Source organism: Papaver somniferum, chromosome 7, assembly GCF_003573695.1.
Source record: "Papaver somniferum cultivar HN1 chromosome 7, ASM357369v1, whole genome shotgun sequence".
Lineage (NCBI taxonomy): Eukaryota > Viridiplantae > Streptophyta > Magnoliopsida > Ranunculales > Papaveraceae > Papaver > Papaver somniferum.
The window spans coordinates 176282129-176298381 of record NC_039364.1 but is presented as its reverse complement, the minus strand read 5'-3'; the positions used below and the strand labels follow the sequence as shown (position 1 = coordinate 176298381).

The window sequence follows — 16253 nt, the reverse complement described above, 5'->3', positions numbered from 1 at the left end:
AATTAACATGGAAGGTAGAGTTAGCTTGCCCCCCTCGTGACACAATCTCAGCTTCCATCCGCTTCGGCTCCCAATCCATTGGTTAGGTTACCCATGACGCCACTGGTAGGCTAGCACGGGAAACCTGTTCAATTAATGTAATAGTATGTTGTTGAAGCGTAACTTGTTAGGCTTCCAACTAGTTAATGTAATACTCTTTAAAAATAAAAAAAGATGAAAAAAATTTAATCCGAAAAGAAAAAAGAACTAACCTCTATCCGGTCCTGGGTTGCACAGACGCGGACGCGTAGACCCGGACACGACACGACGCGGACACTACAAAATTCTCAAAAAACTAGGACGCGGAAACGTATATACATATTTTATTTATATATATTTATGTATACAATTATGTATTTATACAGCAAAGTCAAGTGTTTCGATCCTAAAAATTAGAAATAATGCTACATATGTATAAATTTCAAAAGAAAAGGAGAGATCGTTTGTTTATACACGCCGAAGGTCAAGCAATCAATCACTATTCACATGACACAATCAAAATGCATTCTTAGAACACCACATTCCCAACCAAGGGTATATGGGATATCATTTCCAATTAGAAAACCCTAATAAAGACTTAAATGATTGATCTAAATGTTTGTCTTTCTTTATTTAGTTAATAATAGTAAAAATAAAGGAAGAAGTTTAAATGAAAATGAAAGAAAAATGTTTTTAAACCCGAGTCATCTATGTTTTTCGGAGGAAGCCTTGGGAAGAGGGGAAGCAGCTTCGCCACACCAAGTGGTTATTCACCCATGGCTTGAACCAGTGGCGGAACCGAACGAAGAGTTTTGCCTGGTAGAAATGAAACATGATAGTCCATTAAGCAATGTAACTTCCAGAATCGACAACATGGTTCTATAAACATCCAAGTCACCAAAGTAAAGTGTAATAAACTCTTTTTGACTGCATTAGACTAATGAAAATTGTCTGACTTTAGGGGGAGCATCTAATGGTGTGTTGAACTCTTTTCCTTCACCGAAGTTACTTTTCCCACAAGGTTTTTAATGAGACAACAACAAACACCGGGAAGTAATTTCCCAACTAAGGCTATTGTCTTTTCCACAAGAATTTTCCGCCTTAGGAGTTATGAAGTAACTAGTGAACTTCAACGGAACAAAGTGATCATCTGCAAGAGATAACCTTTACTTTCATCTGTCACGTTGTACTCTTTTCCCTTCGTCAAAGTTTTATCCCACTGGGTTTTCCTTGTCAAGGTTTTAACGAGGCAACATATTCGAGTCCAACTATGTTCTAGGTTTGCTTAATATTGTACTCTTTTTATTTAGTTCAGGTTTTGTCCCTCTGGGTTTCCCTGATGAAGTTTTAACGAGGCAGTTAACTTAGACTCATCGATCTGTGAAGATCGTATTGCATGTGATGAACTACATGTAAAGTAAGAGACAACATGTGAATTACTACATGTGAAGAGTTGTACCAAGGTTTTATCCCACTGGGTTTTTCCTTGTCAAAGTTTTAGTAAGGCAATTGATTTCGACACAAGTCATCAAGGAGAGAACGACATTTGAAGAACTACATTTAAAGCACTATATGTGAAGCACTATGTATAAAGCTTTGTTATTGAACCGCACAAGGGGGAGTGTTATAGGGCCTGTGGCCCATGGATGTGCGGTCCATTAGATGAATAGGTCTTCCCTTTCCTGTATATAAGAGAACGTTATATGTATGTAATAGTTTGATGCCTCTTTATCAATACCAAGTTCTTCTCCTTCTCTATCTCTTGCTTTAACCTAATTGTTACTTCAAAAGATAAAAGAAAACTGAATCCAAAAAAATGGTTAGGAACGAACACCTAGCTCAGCTGATCATCCGTTCCGTTTCCAAAGTTTCATGTGCTCCAGGAGGTCTCAGGTTCGAGCCCCCAACGGCATAATATTGCACGAATTAACATGGAAGGTAGTAATCTGCTCAATTGAATTCGAAGTGGTGTCATAAACACTTTTAAGTATGTAGTAATCTGCTCTTTTCCTTTAAAAGATTAACCTAATTTTTTCTGTTTGAAATACTATACCAATGTTATTTTTCTTGGAGCATGTACACCAATCTTTAAGTGATACGCAGAAACAATATTACATTATTTTTTTCCTATTACATGTACTTCAACAGACAATATGTACTCTAGAAAAGAATATAGATTAAGACTAAAATGAGAGGTTAGCCGGGGCCGTAAGACCCGGTGATACCTAGTCAACTTTTCTTTAAAAAAAAGGTTAAGATTTGTTTCCTCCGGAAATGAAAAAGCAAAAAAAAAAATTGAATCCCAAAAAATGGTTAGGAACGGACACCTAGCTCAGCTGGTCATCTCCGTTTCCCAAAGTTTGATGCGCTCCAGGAGGTCCCAGGTTCGAGCCCCCAATGGTATAATATTGTACGAATTAACATGGAAGGTAGAGTTAGCTTGCCCCCTCGTGACACAATCTCAGCTTCCATCCGCTTCGGCTCCCAATCCATTGGTTAGGTTACCCATGACGCCACTGGTAGGCTAGCACGGGAAACCTGTTCAATTAATGTAATAGTATGTTGTTGAAGCGTAACTTGTTAGGCTTCCAACTAGTTAATGTAATACTCTTTAAAAAATAAAAAAAGATAAAAAAATTTAATCCCAAAAGAAAAAAGAACTAACCTCTATCCGGTCCTGGGTTGCACAGACGCGGACGCGTAGACCCGGACACGACACGACGCGGACACTACAAAAATTCTCAAAAAACTAGGACGCGGAAACGTATATACATATTTTATTTATATATTATTTTGTATACAATTATGTATTTATACAGCAAAGTCAAGTGTTTCGATCCTAAAAATTAGAAAATAATGCTACATATGTATAAATTTCAAAAGAAAAGGAGAGATCGTTTGTTTATACACGCCGAAGGTCAAGCAATCAATCACTATTAAACACATGACACAATCAAAATGCATTCTTAGAACACCACATTCCCAACCAAGGGTATATGGGATATCATTTCCAATTAGAAAACCCTAATAAAGACTTAAATGATTGATCTAAATGTTTGTATTTCTTTATTTAGTTAATAATAGTAAAAATAAAGGAAGAAGTTTAAATGAAAATGAAAGAAAAATGTTTTAAACCCGAGTCATCTATGTTTTTCGGAGGAAGCCTTGGGAAGAGGGGAAGCAGCTTCGCCACACCAAGTGGTTATTCACCCATGGCTTGAACCAGTGGCGGAACCGAACGAAGAGTTTTGCCTGGTTTTATCAACAACGGGTGCGTCCACATCCAACTTGAGTGCTGGCTAATGCAGAAGGATCCATAAAAGCCGCCGCAATTGCTGAACGAATGCATAACGGCGGTGATTTCGAAGATGGACAGGACGTTGTAGGCTTCTTGGAACATGGTGCGTCCAAACAAGACGCGTGTGGGACACATATTGGTGCGTTGGACACGCGTCGTGTCAGCGTCCAACACGTGTCCTGTGTTCGACGTGAGTCAGACACGGACACGACTCAAAAAACCGAGCGTCCGTTCACCCCAAATCCGGTCTTTTCGACAAAATATATTAAACCAAGTCAATTGGATAACCCATGGTCCCATTATATCCTCAGTTTTTACAACTTCCGATCATCATATTTATATATAATATTCTCTTTCTTCAGTTTTATTTTTCTCGTTCGTCTTAGGTTTCCTTCGTATTCCTTTACGCATCTGATCATCATCAGAGAACGGTAAGATCATTAAGAAATTTTCTTCTCCTATTTCTTATTTTATGAGGATCAGATCGTTCCCTTAAATTTTTTTGGTCTTAACTCTTAATATCTGCATGATTTTTTCTACTCCTTATTTTGAATATCCAAAGTTCTTATTCTTTTACTATTACGATTCTGTCCTTATAATGAGAACCTAAGACCGACCTTTTTTTCTTTTTCTTTTCTTCCTTAAAATCTCTTTTTTAGCTTCTTCTTCCTTTTCCGATATCTCTCTCGTGGGGTTTCTGGGTTTGTGTGGACTATCTTTAGTTCTCATTTTCTTTGTTGAAGAAGTATTTTTGGTTTCTTATTAGCTTAATATTAGGGTTTAGTGAGGGGGAAGTTATGGCTAGATTGGTGATTCAACCTTACAAAAGTTGTTCGGGTTTGGCAAAGACCAGTCTATTGGGATACTTCACCTCTTCATCTCTCGTGAATATTACACCCCTCACCTAATTTCCATTTCAAAGTTTTGATAACCACTTTTTATAGTTGAGTCTTTCAAAATGATGATTATATTGGACCTCATGAGCAATGGTTTTTCTTCATTCGTTATAATTTGTTTAATTTGTTTTGCCTGCAGTTTCAAGCATCACGACGAGGCTGTTGTTTGCAGCAGTCATTCAAGGGTGTTTATACAAGTCAAAAATACACAAGTTCTGAGGAGGTTAGTGTTCATGATGCAGCAGATCCTTCACAACATTGTTTGGCTCTTTACATTGCATATTTACTAGTTTATCGTTAACTTGTTTACTAGGTTTCCCGTCGGAGTATACATCCACTTCTGTTCTCCTCATCTTTCGTAAGTTACCATTCTTATCCCAATATGATATAAATTGGATGTTTTCTGAATTTGTTTGTTCAGGGTATTGCCGGGTCTGTGTGTCATATATTTTATTTGTATTTATATATGTATCAGTATTTGGCATCTATATTCATTACAACGTGAAGCTTTTCCATCAATTTATTTTTTGTGTTTGCTGCTTCTAGCGTCAACTTAATTAAGTTTATGTCTTCCTCAACCTTGTTTTAGAGGATTAAGCAGTCTAGTAAAAGACTGATCTGCTCAGTTGCAACACAACCCCAACCAAGCCAGGCAGAAGAATTCAAAATGGACACCCCTAAGGAGATTTTTTTGAAGGATTACAAGACGCCTAATTACTACTTTGATACGGTAATCTCTAAATCTTATAACACCGCCGACATGTAAATTACATAACTTTTTTCTTCTTACTTTCTAAGTTGTTTCTGATTATAAATGCGAGTATATCTGGTTTTCATGATGTAATTGCTGAGTTGTACGATAGGTTGATCTGACGTTCTCATTGGGAGAGGAGCACACAATTGTTTGTTCAAAAATAACTGTTTACCCTAGAGTTGAAGGTAATTGCTTGTCTGTTTATCTCCATTATACATGATAGTATTATTAGAAAGAAATCATACAGCGCATAAGGTTTAGTTGGTTATAGATGTTGCTAAGCTTCTTGCACTGTTTTTATCCTGTCTGTTTAAAGAAAGCTTTTCGTTTTAGTTTTATGACATAAACTTGGTCCATCTTAGATGATCTTAAACCAAATTTGTTGTTGGGTATCAGGTGTCTCTTCTCCACTGGTCTTAGATGGGGCGGATCTTAAGTTACTATCAATCAAAATTGATGGCAAGGAACTGAAGGTACAGAGACTATTTTAATTTTTAGTGTTGCAACATGCTACTTTCTGAATAATTTCCTCATTGTTATTGGCGAACTCGAACGTTGTTGATGTTTCGGGTAATTGGAGACATCCTTCATGTATTACGAGACGTTTGAAGCCGTTCAGATTGTTTTCCTTCCACTGAATATTTTTTCCCTAATTCATCTGGCATTTAAATTGCTTATATTTGTACTTTGTATGGATTCGTGATGTGCTGTTTTTTAATCCAAGTTTGCAGTAGTTCTTGTTTTATTGTAGATATGTTTTGCACAGATCATGTCTTCTTTCATTTTTAAATTAACATTTTTCGTTTTTATTGCAGAAAGAAGATTACCACCTGGATTCACGCCATCTGACACTCTCTTCAGCCCCAAGTGCAAGATTTACTTTAGAGATTGTTACGGAGATATATCCTCAGAAAAATACATCTTTGGAGGTTAAGCTCATCAACATGCTTAAACTGTATTGTGTCTTAGTTACACTTTTACACAAATTCATTGTCTTAAAAATGTAGTTGTCCTAATTTTCAGGGGCTCTATAAATCCTCTGGAAATTTTTGTACACAGTGTGAAGCTGAGGGTTTTCGGAAGATAACATTTTACCAGGTTTTTAGTTTGCCACTGATGATTGGTTGCATTTTTACTTATTAGTTTCTTTTATGGAATTCGTGTTTTGTTGGTTATTTTCCCATTCAGTAGTTTTGGTTAATTTCGATAACAGGATCGACCTGATATTATGGCTAAATACACATGCCGGGTCGAAGGCGATAAGACCCTATATCCAGTATTGCTTTCAAATGGAAACCTCATAGAGCAAGGAGACCTCGAGGTAAATATCTGATAATTTCGTGTTAGTTATTATGGGGCAAAGAGGACTCTCTGTTTTTCTACCTTTTTTATAATCACTTTTGGTTATTTACATGTTACCATGCAGGGTGGTAAACATTATGCTCTTTGGGAGGATCCACACAAGAAACCATGCTACTTGTTTGCATTGGTTGCTGGACAGTTGCAGAGTAGGGATGACTCTTTCATCACTCGGTCGGGCCGGGAGGTCTCTCTTAGGATCTGGACCCCTGCAGAGGATCTACCAAAAACTGTTCATGCCATGTATTCTCTCAAGGCAGCTATGAAGTGGGACGAGGATGTTAGTTTTCTTTTTATTTTATACCTGCTATTTATGAATTTGCTTCTTGAACAATATTTTAAAGTGTAGCCTGTTACATTGCCCAATCGACTTGCAACAGGTTTTCGGTCTTGAGTATGACTTGGATCTTTTTAATATTGTGGCGGTTCCAGATTTTAACATGTAAGTAATACTACCGCTTTGAGTATGTTGTACTGCGCATATTTAAGTTGTATCATATAACATAACATTTGTTCCTTTCTTTTTTTTTTTTTTTCTTTTTGCAAAAGTGTCTCTCTGTATAAGTAGTATTATTACTAAATGCAATCAGAAGGGGTTTCTTACAACACCTTTTTTTTTTATATTGCAGGGGAGCCATGGAGAACAAGAGTTTGAATGTAAGGATATATTTTCTTTTCGTTGTTGCAATTATTTGTCTTCTCTCCCTTCTGATATGCATACCATTCTTTTGAGATGCTCCCGGACAGATATTTAATTCGAAGCTTGTTTTGGCATCACCTGAGACTGCTTCAGATGCTGATTATGCTGCAATTCTAGGGGTTATTGGTCATGAGGTAGTTCCACTTCTTCCGGGTTATGATACATTCCGTTTGTGTGTTTCTTTTTTAACTCGATTCACTAATAATTTAGTCTAACTGGCTTTCTTTTCCAATTTTGCAGTATTTTCATAACTGGACTGGAAACAGGTTTGAGTCGGATTTCTTTAACTTTCACCAAAAATTTAGAACGTAGTACTGTATGACCATTTTGTACTTTGTTATGATGCACATGCTTATGTGTGGGAATCCATTTTGTAAATCCTTGTTTGTTCATTAGTAGAAATTGCGTAAGCTCTATTATAGAAATGACATCTGAGCTGTACAGGGAAAATCTTTGATATTACTTCAATTTAGAAATACCATTCTCATCACTCTTTAGACTTGGCTTGATTATTAAAAAATGTTGGATAGGAACATCTTGATCATTACATGTTTGATGTTACTTCCTCCGAGGTTACATTGTCTTTTTTCGTATCTGGATGCAGCCCACCTTTTAGATTCTACATTCAGCATTTGAATTTGATAGAATTTTGTTAAACTTTTAGGGTGACATGTCGTGACTGGTTCCAGCTGAGTCTGAAGGAAGGTCTAACCGTCTTTCGGGATCAGGTACAGTACTTTCTGTTTTGTCTTTTGCAAATTACCTACTTTTTGCTTAGCGTGTTTGGCACCTTCGAAATCTCTATCCCAGGTTGGGTTATCTAGAAATTACTGTTAGAACGTGTTTCTCCCTTTAGCTCCTATTTTCGATAGAAATTACTAGATCTTCCTTGTTTTGCAGAAGCTAGAAGCATGGTTTAAAAAAGCGTTGTGGGGCGCGTATCAGGGCGCGTTTTTTTGCCCCCAGCCCCAAAACGCTTTGTAAAGCGCGCTCTACGATTTGGTTGGTATATTTAAAAAAAAAAAGGCTTTGAAGCCCAGTAAGTCAAGTACAGGCCTTAGAGTCTGCCTTCTACATAAATAAACTAAAAAAAACCTAAAATATTATATGAAGCGTTTCTTATTCTCCTAGTATTTGCCGTTCCTTCTTCTTCATCCTTTTCTTTTCTTGTGTCTCATCTTCTTCTGCTCTTCAACCTTCGTCTCTTCTTTTCTATGATCACCAATTATCTTCAACCTTCGTTTCTACTAGTTTCATATGGATTATATTGTTTTATGTAGGAAGTTTCATATACATTTACAACTATTTATTTATTCATATTTTGCGGAGTAGCGCTTTACTAACGCTTTTATAAGCGCTTTACGCTCCCGCTATTTTAATCCTTGGCTAGAAGTGAGGTTTTAGTATTCTCCAAACATCAAAGATATTGAAATCCTAAACCTAGATTAGGCAGTACTTAACTTGTGGTTAGTAATTTATTTATTTTCTTATGAAATGAAATGAAAGTATTGAAATATTAGATGTATAACATAAACCCATAATAGATTTAGTGGAAAAGCAAACAACATAACATGTACCTCTCGAATTGTGATTGATCTTTCCTTGTTGGGTTAAAAATGATTGCAGGAATTTTCTTCTGACATGGGAAGCCGTTCAGTAAAGAGAATAGAAGATGTTTCAAGGCTGCGTAACTATCAGTTTCCACAGGTTGTTGATGCTATATTTAATGTTTGTTGTAAGTTTATGTTTATAACTAGATGTGTTTAATAAGCTTACTCGTAGAAGCGACCTTTGAGTAAGTAAGCAGTTTCTGACTCATATGGCTCTTGGATTCTGATATTTATTTGGTAAGTAAGCGACCTTTGGTAAGAGCTGATCTTTATTTGGCACTTTCAGAATGTACTGAACAAGTAGAATGCTGCTGTAGTTTATTTCTGTGTTGGTAGTAGGGCCCGGCTTCATAAAGATCAGCTCTTATCTTTTTGGGTTTATAAGTAATGTCAGATGTTAGTATTCATCAGCTTTTAGCCACTCCAGACCAGAGTTCGGTCATTTTGGTAGTAGGGCCCGGCTTCATAAAGATCATCAGCTCTTATCTTTTTGGGTTTATAAGTAATGTCAGATGTTAGTAGTCATCAGCTTTTAGCCGCTCCAGACCAGAGTTCGGTCATTTTGGTAGTAAGGCCCGGCTTCATAAAGATCAGCTCTTATATTTTTGGGTTTATAAGTAATGTCAGATGTTAGTAGTCATCAGCTTTTAGCCACTCCAGACCAGAGTTCGGTCATATTGGGGTGAGGATATTTCATCCGTATAATAGAGTTGAGGATATATCTTCGGATATTATAGAATTAGAGACATCTCTTCACCATCGTAAGTGTGTGCACCTGTGTTTGCTGGGATATTACCATTTGGCCTAAGAGTTTGAATGTGCGGGGTGATTTTGCCAATTGCGTTTAGGTTTTACTGTGTTTATACTGTATGTATTGCGGTGCTCTAGCATGGTGCATTTGGAGATATTGATTTTTTTTGTGGTGAACTCTCCAGGATGCTGGTCCTATTGCTCATCCAGTACGACCACATTCTTATATTAAGGTACTCCAGTTGCGCATGTCTCCCTTCCAAGCCAATTTTGGTATCTCATTTTTTATGTTATTATTCTGATTGTAATATCATTTCCATGACAGATGGACAACTTCTACACAGGTGTGTGCTATTTCTCTAGCATAATCTGAGTTATGGAACTGAATACGTCTTTTGCAGCTTCCTGGTTATTTATTCTTTTATTATTGGTTACATTTTAATACTGATGGCTGATATTCTGCAATTTGGTTTGATTTGGGACGCTCGTTTTTGCAACTTCTAGTTACGGTAGGTTTTACAATATGTTTCCTCCCAAATTCCAGTGTGAAATTTGCTATTTTGTTTCACTTGCATTTAGATTTTCAATGTCTAACCAGTTCATTATTTCGTGTGTTACAGGTTTATGAAAAGGTTTGGATCTCTGTTCTAGGAAACACGTATTTTCCCCTCTTTTATTTTTTCTTCTTACCTTACGGATGGGAAGTTCTTACTATTTTTTTTTTAAACAGGGAGCTGAAGTTGTCAGGATGTACAAAACTTTGTTGGGAAGTCAAGGTTTCCGAAGAGTAAGATCACAAATTTGATTAGACTACAAGATGAATGCTTCACTCTTTTAATTCAGAAATGTACAATTAAAACTTCTGTTGGAGCGCATGAAAAAAAAGTGGCAGATGTTAACTTTATCTTTAATTTCCATCCTTTTATTTTATTTTATTTTATTAGAATTTGCACTCATCAAGTATTCTTTAATGTGTATCAGGGGATGGATCTTTATTTTAAGAGGCATGATGGCCAAGCTGTAACGTGTGAAGATTTCTATGCTGCAATGCGAGATGCAAATGATGCGGACTTTGCTAATTTCTTGTTATGGTATGTCTTCTCTACTAACTTTGTTTGCTGAAATTCCCAACCCATTGTGTTATGTAGGTTAATGGTTTTGGAATGAATCATCCTATAATAGGTACTCTCAGGCAGGAACACCATCCGTGAAGGTTACATCAGTCTACAATTCTGAAGCCAAGACATACACTTTGAAGTTCAGGTACTTGTTACGGCTCCAAAAAATTAAAGCTGTTGTTTTTTATTTTGATTATGAGAAAAGTACTAATTAATGCCTTGGTTTGCATTTTTTTTTATAGTCAAGGGGTGCCTGCTACTCCAGGCCTGGCAGTGAAAGAACCAATGCTCATACCTGTGGCAGTTGGCCTGCTTGACTCAAGCGGGAAGGATATGCCTCTCAAATCCGTGTATCATGATGGAATGCTTCAGGTGGTTTCCACAGATGGGCAACCAGCCTATACTACAGTTCTTCAGATAAAGAAGGTAATCTCTAAATTTGTAATCGCATCAGCAACCAAGAATTATAATATTATAACGTAGACCAAAACTTTATGTGTGAGCTCTTCCCTAGAGCTTTGTATCTGTAAAACCTAAATTTCTTCAAGGCGACCTTTTTTAACAATTTGATGGGTTCTCATACGTTAATCATCCTGAAATGTGGAAACATTTGGCGCGGGGTTCCTATGCTTGCTTTGACTTGAAACCTTTTTTTTTCTTTTTTTAACATGGGAGAGGGGTAACCTGGACAAGTTAATCCTTCGGAAAAATCTTAGCTTACACCCATTCTTCTGTATAATGGATGTCTCGAATAAACGAATAGAAATTTTTTTGTTGTTTTTTCTCTCTTCGAATATTAATTTTTGTGGGTTAAAACTACATTGAAGTTACACTTTGACCTGTCGCTAGTTCTCAAAATCTGGTTCGATTTGGTTGAAATGCCAACTTCAATTTAATTTATGTGTTTCTATTATTTTATCGGCGCATAATGTTACCTTTTTGGTGCTAGCAGAAGGAAGAAGAATTTGTGTTCTCTGAAATATCTGAACGCCCAGTTCCATCTCTCTTGCGGGGATACAGCGCTCCTATTCGCCTTGACTCTGATCTTACTGATAATGATCTTTTTTTTCTACTTGCTCATGATTCAGATGAGTTTAATCGGTATTGATTCTTTTCTTCTTTAGCTTGCTGTAGTTGGTGCTGACTCTGATGAAGCTTAATGTAATGGGTAACTCATATTTTCAGTTGGGAGGCGGGGCAAGTGTTGGCTAGAAATTTGATGCTTAGCTTGGTTGCTGATTTCCAGCAAAACAAACCATTAGCTCTGAAAGCAGACTATGTGCATGGTCTCAGAAGCATACTATCTGACACTAGCTTGGATAAAGTAAGTAAAAAACGATATAATGAAATTTTGTACAATGATCGGATAGCTCATCTTACCTTTGCTTTTAATTTTTTTCTAGGAATTCATTGCTAAGGCAATTACTCTGCCCGGGGTAGGGGAGATCATGGACATGATGGAGATTGCTGATCCTGATGCTGTTCACGCTGTCCGATCTTTCATCAGGAAGCATCTTGCTTCTGAACTCAAAGCAGAATTTCTCAGGACGGTAGGGCTTATTATGACTGCATCAATTTCTTTTCTTAACCAGTCCAGAGACTAAGTTAAAGTTATATTTACTAGGTTGAAAACAATAGAAGCTGTGATCCATATGTCTTCGATCATTCCAATATGTCAAGACGCGCTTTGAAGAACATCGCCCTTGGTGAGAATCTTACTATATTTGTTCTATTTAGGAAGAAGAGTATCTATATATATGACTATATGAGCCACTGATGTACTTTATTTACTCCTTTTGATTTCATATATTCTGGTCTTCTCATACAGCCTATCTAGCCTCTTTTGAGGATACCCAGATCACCGAACTTGCTCTGAATGAGTACAGGACTGCTACAAATATGACCGACCAGTTTGCAGCTCTAGCAGCCTTGGTCCAAAATCCTGGCAAAACCCGCGATGATGTTCTTGCTGATTTCTATGGCAAGTGGAAACATGACTATTTGGTGAGTATCTGTCCATTACTTCATCTATTTAGGTTTGTTCTTTTGGTATATAGGTACTTGATCAAGTTAGGCTATTAAAAATGCATATTTTTAAGGCCCTTTCTTTTTTTTGCAGGTTGTGAATAAATGGTTTGCTCTTCAAGCCATGTCAGACATTCCTGGAAATGTTGAAAATGTCCGCAAGCTGCTGCAGCATCCTGGCTTTGACTTATGCAATCCAAACAAGGTGAAGTAGCTAGGAACTTGTGTTTGAAAAATTAATAATGTTCTAGTTCATTGAGTTGTTTTCTTTAATCGTTTCCAGGTGTACTCACTCATTGGAGGATTCTGCGGGTCACCAGTTAATTTCCATGCTAAGGATGGTTCGGGCTATAAATTCTTGGGAGAGATTGTAGTGCAACTTGACAAAATAAACCCCCAGGTTTGGTCTTCTGCAAAACACAGCCCCTCCCTCCCTTCACCTCCCACCCACCACAGAATATTAAGATTAATTTTCCTTTTTATCTTCATTCTTCTTTCTTTCTGGCATAAATTGTAGGTTGCCTCCCGTATGGTGTCTGCCTTCTCGAGGTGGAGGCGTTATGATGAGACCAGACAGGCGTTTGCTAAGGTGATTTTCATCTATCAGAGGACATTCTTATACTGATATGAGCTTATTAAATAACCCATGGTCCTTGGGTTACCATTACTGCTTCTGAAAGGTTCATTAGTCCGGAGGGGACGAATTCCCTTTCTAGCAGCACCATAGGTTTCTATTACTGCTTGTTTACAATATTTTTTCAAATGGTTGTTTACAGGCACAATTAGAGATGATAATGTCAACCAATGGACTCTCTGAGAATGTGTTTGAAATTGCGTCAAAAAGCTTAGCTGCTTAGTTACATGCTTGAGGTCACTCTTCTGTTATCACCAGATTCATCAGGGTATAATTAGACATTGTTAATAAGTTTATTTCTTATGTTTATTTATTTTAATAAAAATAGATTTCATAAGTAACATGGCAGTAGTGAGATGGTAATACCGTTTTTTTAACATTCATCGAGCTCTATGCGGTTTCTCTGCTGGCATACCTTGTTAATTTTCGTGCTTATTTATAGCGGCATTTTAAGCATGACTACTCTTAACAGGCTATCGGCGCAACATTTGCGTCGGGTGTAAAATCCCGAGCCGCAGCATAGAACAATAATTCCCACATAGGTTTTTATATAAATGGTGGAGGAATATATTGTATAACAATAATTATCAAAAATAACTAAAATAACTAATAAGTGTTATGTTCTTGACATAACTGATAATTAGCTTAAGATTTTCTATATTAGCTTGTAAATCTTAATGAAAAAGATTTGCAAAGAAATTTGGAAAGTTTTTTTCATTTACTACTGTTTAAGTAATTAACAAAAACAGCTAGGAATGATCTGTTTCTTAACCTAATTAGCTTAGGGTTTTAAAAAATTAATATTTTCAAAATATATTTTGGGAACAAAACGGCTTAGTCCAAAAACATGTCAAAAAGTACGAATTAGTCCATCCCGAGTTAACTAGGTACAATTTAGTCCAAAAATTATTTAAAGTAAGAAAAATACATGTATAACCTTCTTAATTTACAATTTAGTCTAAATATTTATAATTTAGTCCAAATGACTCACGATGATGTCAATAATTTTAAATAATATAAAAAGAATAAAAAACAATTTATCTTTTGAACTGTTTGTCCAAAATTCGCAAATTATATATATTCGGAAAGCTCTTTCGGAGAGCTACAAAAAGAATACCCATATGACTATAATTCTCATTTTTCACAAATTTTAGTTCACATTGGTGTACAAACTTGTACACGTTCCGTACCATCCAAGAAATCCTGCAAACAAATCGACCGAAGTTATTACAAAACACTATCGAATGTGGATCAATCGAGTTAACTATGAACTTCGCTTGCAAACTGTTTTTGGTGGTCACTATAATAACAACTTATAGAAGCTAGGTCTACGCAGCTCCAAGTTAAACATTATTAACGTCCTACAGAGATTTGCTCAACTGAAAAATATGTATCTATGCTACAAATTATTAGCACCGGCCGTTCCAAACTTATTATGCAGTAAAGAGAGTCGTATCCATTTTAGCTTATCAGGCACAATTAATAAAGGAATAATGCACAAATACCTCAAGTCCTTCACTGTTCAGGTTTGGTTGCAGTTGATCCCTTGACATCTGAAAACCAATCGAAATAAAACTCACATTTTAGCAGGCACATTGAAAAATAGACATGCTATAAAGGTGAACTGTTACTTACCATCAGATTTATCAATGTAGAAAATTGTATCTCCAGTTTCAAAATTCTTTTCGTAGCCATTTCAAAATCTTCTTTGGTAGCTGCCAAAGCCTGTCTAAGGCATTTTCACTTTATAACTTCGCAACCTTACTGGGTGATGCGTCATCACAACAGAACTCTTTTGTCTTCACAGTAACAAGACAACAAACCCGACCCCGTTTTTCAGGTCCCAACACAGCAGAAACTGCATCTTTACGCCCAGATAAAACGACTCCTGATCCAGGTTGGCTTGCCTGCTTCTGGATATCCACCATTCGAGCCTACAAGTTGATCAGGTTCAAAATTAATACAAGTATGAATTGCAAATGAAATGTTTGTCATGATTCAATTGGAAAAAAAGAGCGAATGATCAATCATCATAACAATATACATATTGCTCAACTTCCACGGGATCCATCACTGCTTCCGATGGGTCTGATGTTTTGCTTCTCTTTGAACGTGTCACCTCAAATATGTCAAGTCATTCAGGAATTTTCCTAGTTTTACTTCCAACTGTAAACAAAATATATATTGTATAAAAATCCAACATTTACACCACAAAACATGCACATATTACTGAGATAGCACAATATTGTGCAACTTTTGTGCACACCTATAGAAAATCCAACACCTGTACAATCAGTTCTTTCCCTAATTTTTTGGTTTGTATACACGTATACATAAAATATAATCCTACTATTTTACAACTATTTACACCTAAATAATCAACATTTGAACAACTATGCACACCTAAATAACATAATATGAGTGTACAACTATGTACATATTAGTGCTTTCCCTAATTTCTTAAACTTCAAACTGAATAACATGTGTACAACTACGTACGTACACCTAAATAATCAACATGTGTAAATGAAAATGAAAATGAAACCACCAAACAGGGAGAACTTAATTGGTTGAATCGGAACAGCTAGACTGCTAAGGATAAAAGACAATTCTTCGGTATACAAAAACAACAGATGATGGGCATATGGTATGTGTATTTAAGACCAACAAGCTTTTAGCAATTCTTCGAGTAGTTTTATGCAAACAAAACTAATGATGGGCATAAAGTATGTGTAATTAATAATTACACGTTTCTTGCAAACCTTCATGTAACTTCTGACATGAGCCAAGTTCTCTGGAACATACTCCAACTCTTAATGTTCAAGAGCAACCTCTTTGTGGTAAAACTTCGGTGCCAAACTCAAATTAACGGCTGGAACTTTCTCTCCATTGAAAAAAGGATCCTGAAACAAAGAGAACACAATCATAAATTATCAACAATACAACTACAATAGAACAAAAACTAAGTACATGTAAAACAAAACAAGCACATATAGACAGAGAGAAACATATACAATAGGTGTACAATATACAATAGGTGTACAATTATGTACACATTAAGAACCAACATGTGTACAATTATGTACACCTT

At 36.3% G+C, this 16253-nt stretch overlaps 1 protein-coding gene across 3 annotated transcripts; it reads left to right on the top strand.

Annotated features, from left to right (window-relative positions):
* The first annotated feature begins 3615 nt into the window (after positions 1 to 3615).
* On the top strand, positions 3616 to 13618 carry LOC113299090 (puromycin-sensitive aminopeptidase-like). Of its 3 annotated transcripts, none has more exons than XM_026548026.1 (33): positions 3616 to 3747; positions 4352 to 4435; positions 4526 to 4570; positions 4802 to 4942; positions 5076 to 5151; positions 5363 to 5439; positions 5782 to 5895; positions 5990 to 6064; positions 6180 to 6287; positions 6393 to 6605; positions 6706 to 6767; positions 6955 to 6982; positions 7073 to 7159; positions 7266 to 7291; positions 7690 to 7753; positions 8652 to 8732; positions 9571 to 9618; positions 9711 to 9729; positions 9890 to 9894; positions 10006 to 10017; positions 10116 to 10172; positions 10367 to 10476; positions 10568 to 10648; positions 10746 to 10929; positions 11456 to 11604; positions 11689 to 11827; positions 11907 to 12053; positions 12128 to 12209; positions 12332 to 12507; positions 12623 to 12733; positions 12812 to 12928; positions 13046 to 13117; positions 13305 to 13618. In XM_026548026.1, the coding sequence occupies exons 4-33, from the start codon at positions 4880 to 4882 to the stop codon at positions 13383 to 13385; spliced, it is 2664 nt and encodes an 887-aa protein (XP_026403811.1). In that variant the 5' UTR covers positions 3616 to 3747; positions 4352 to 4435; positions 4526 to 4570; positions 4802 to 4879; the 3' UTR covers positions 13386 to 13618. The 3 variants fall into 3 exon arrangements, with proteins under 3 accessions (XP_026403811.1, XP_026403810.1, XP_026403812.1); XM_026548025.1 differs by lacking the exon at positions 3616 to 3747 and adding an exon at positions 3995 to 4200; XM_026548027.1 differs by lacking the exon at positions 3616 to 3747 and adding an exon at positions 4241 to 4259.
* The last annotated feature ends 2635 nt before the right edge of the window (positions 13619 to 16253 follow it).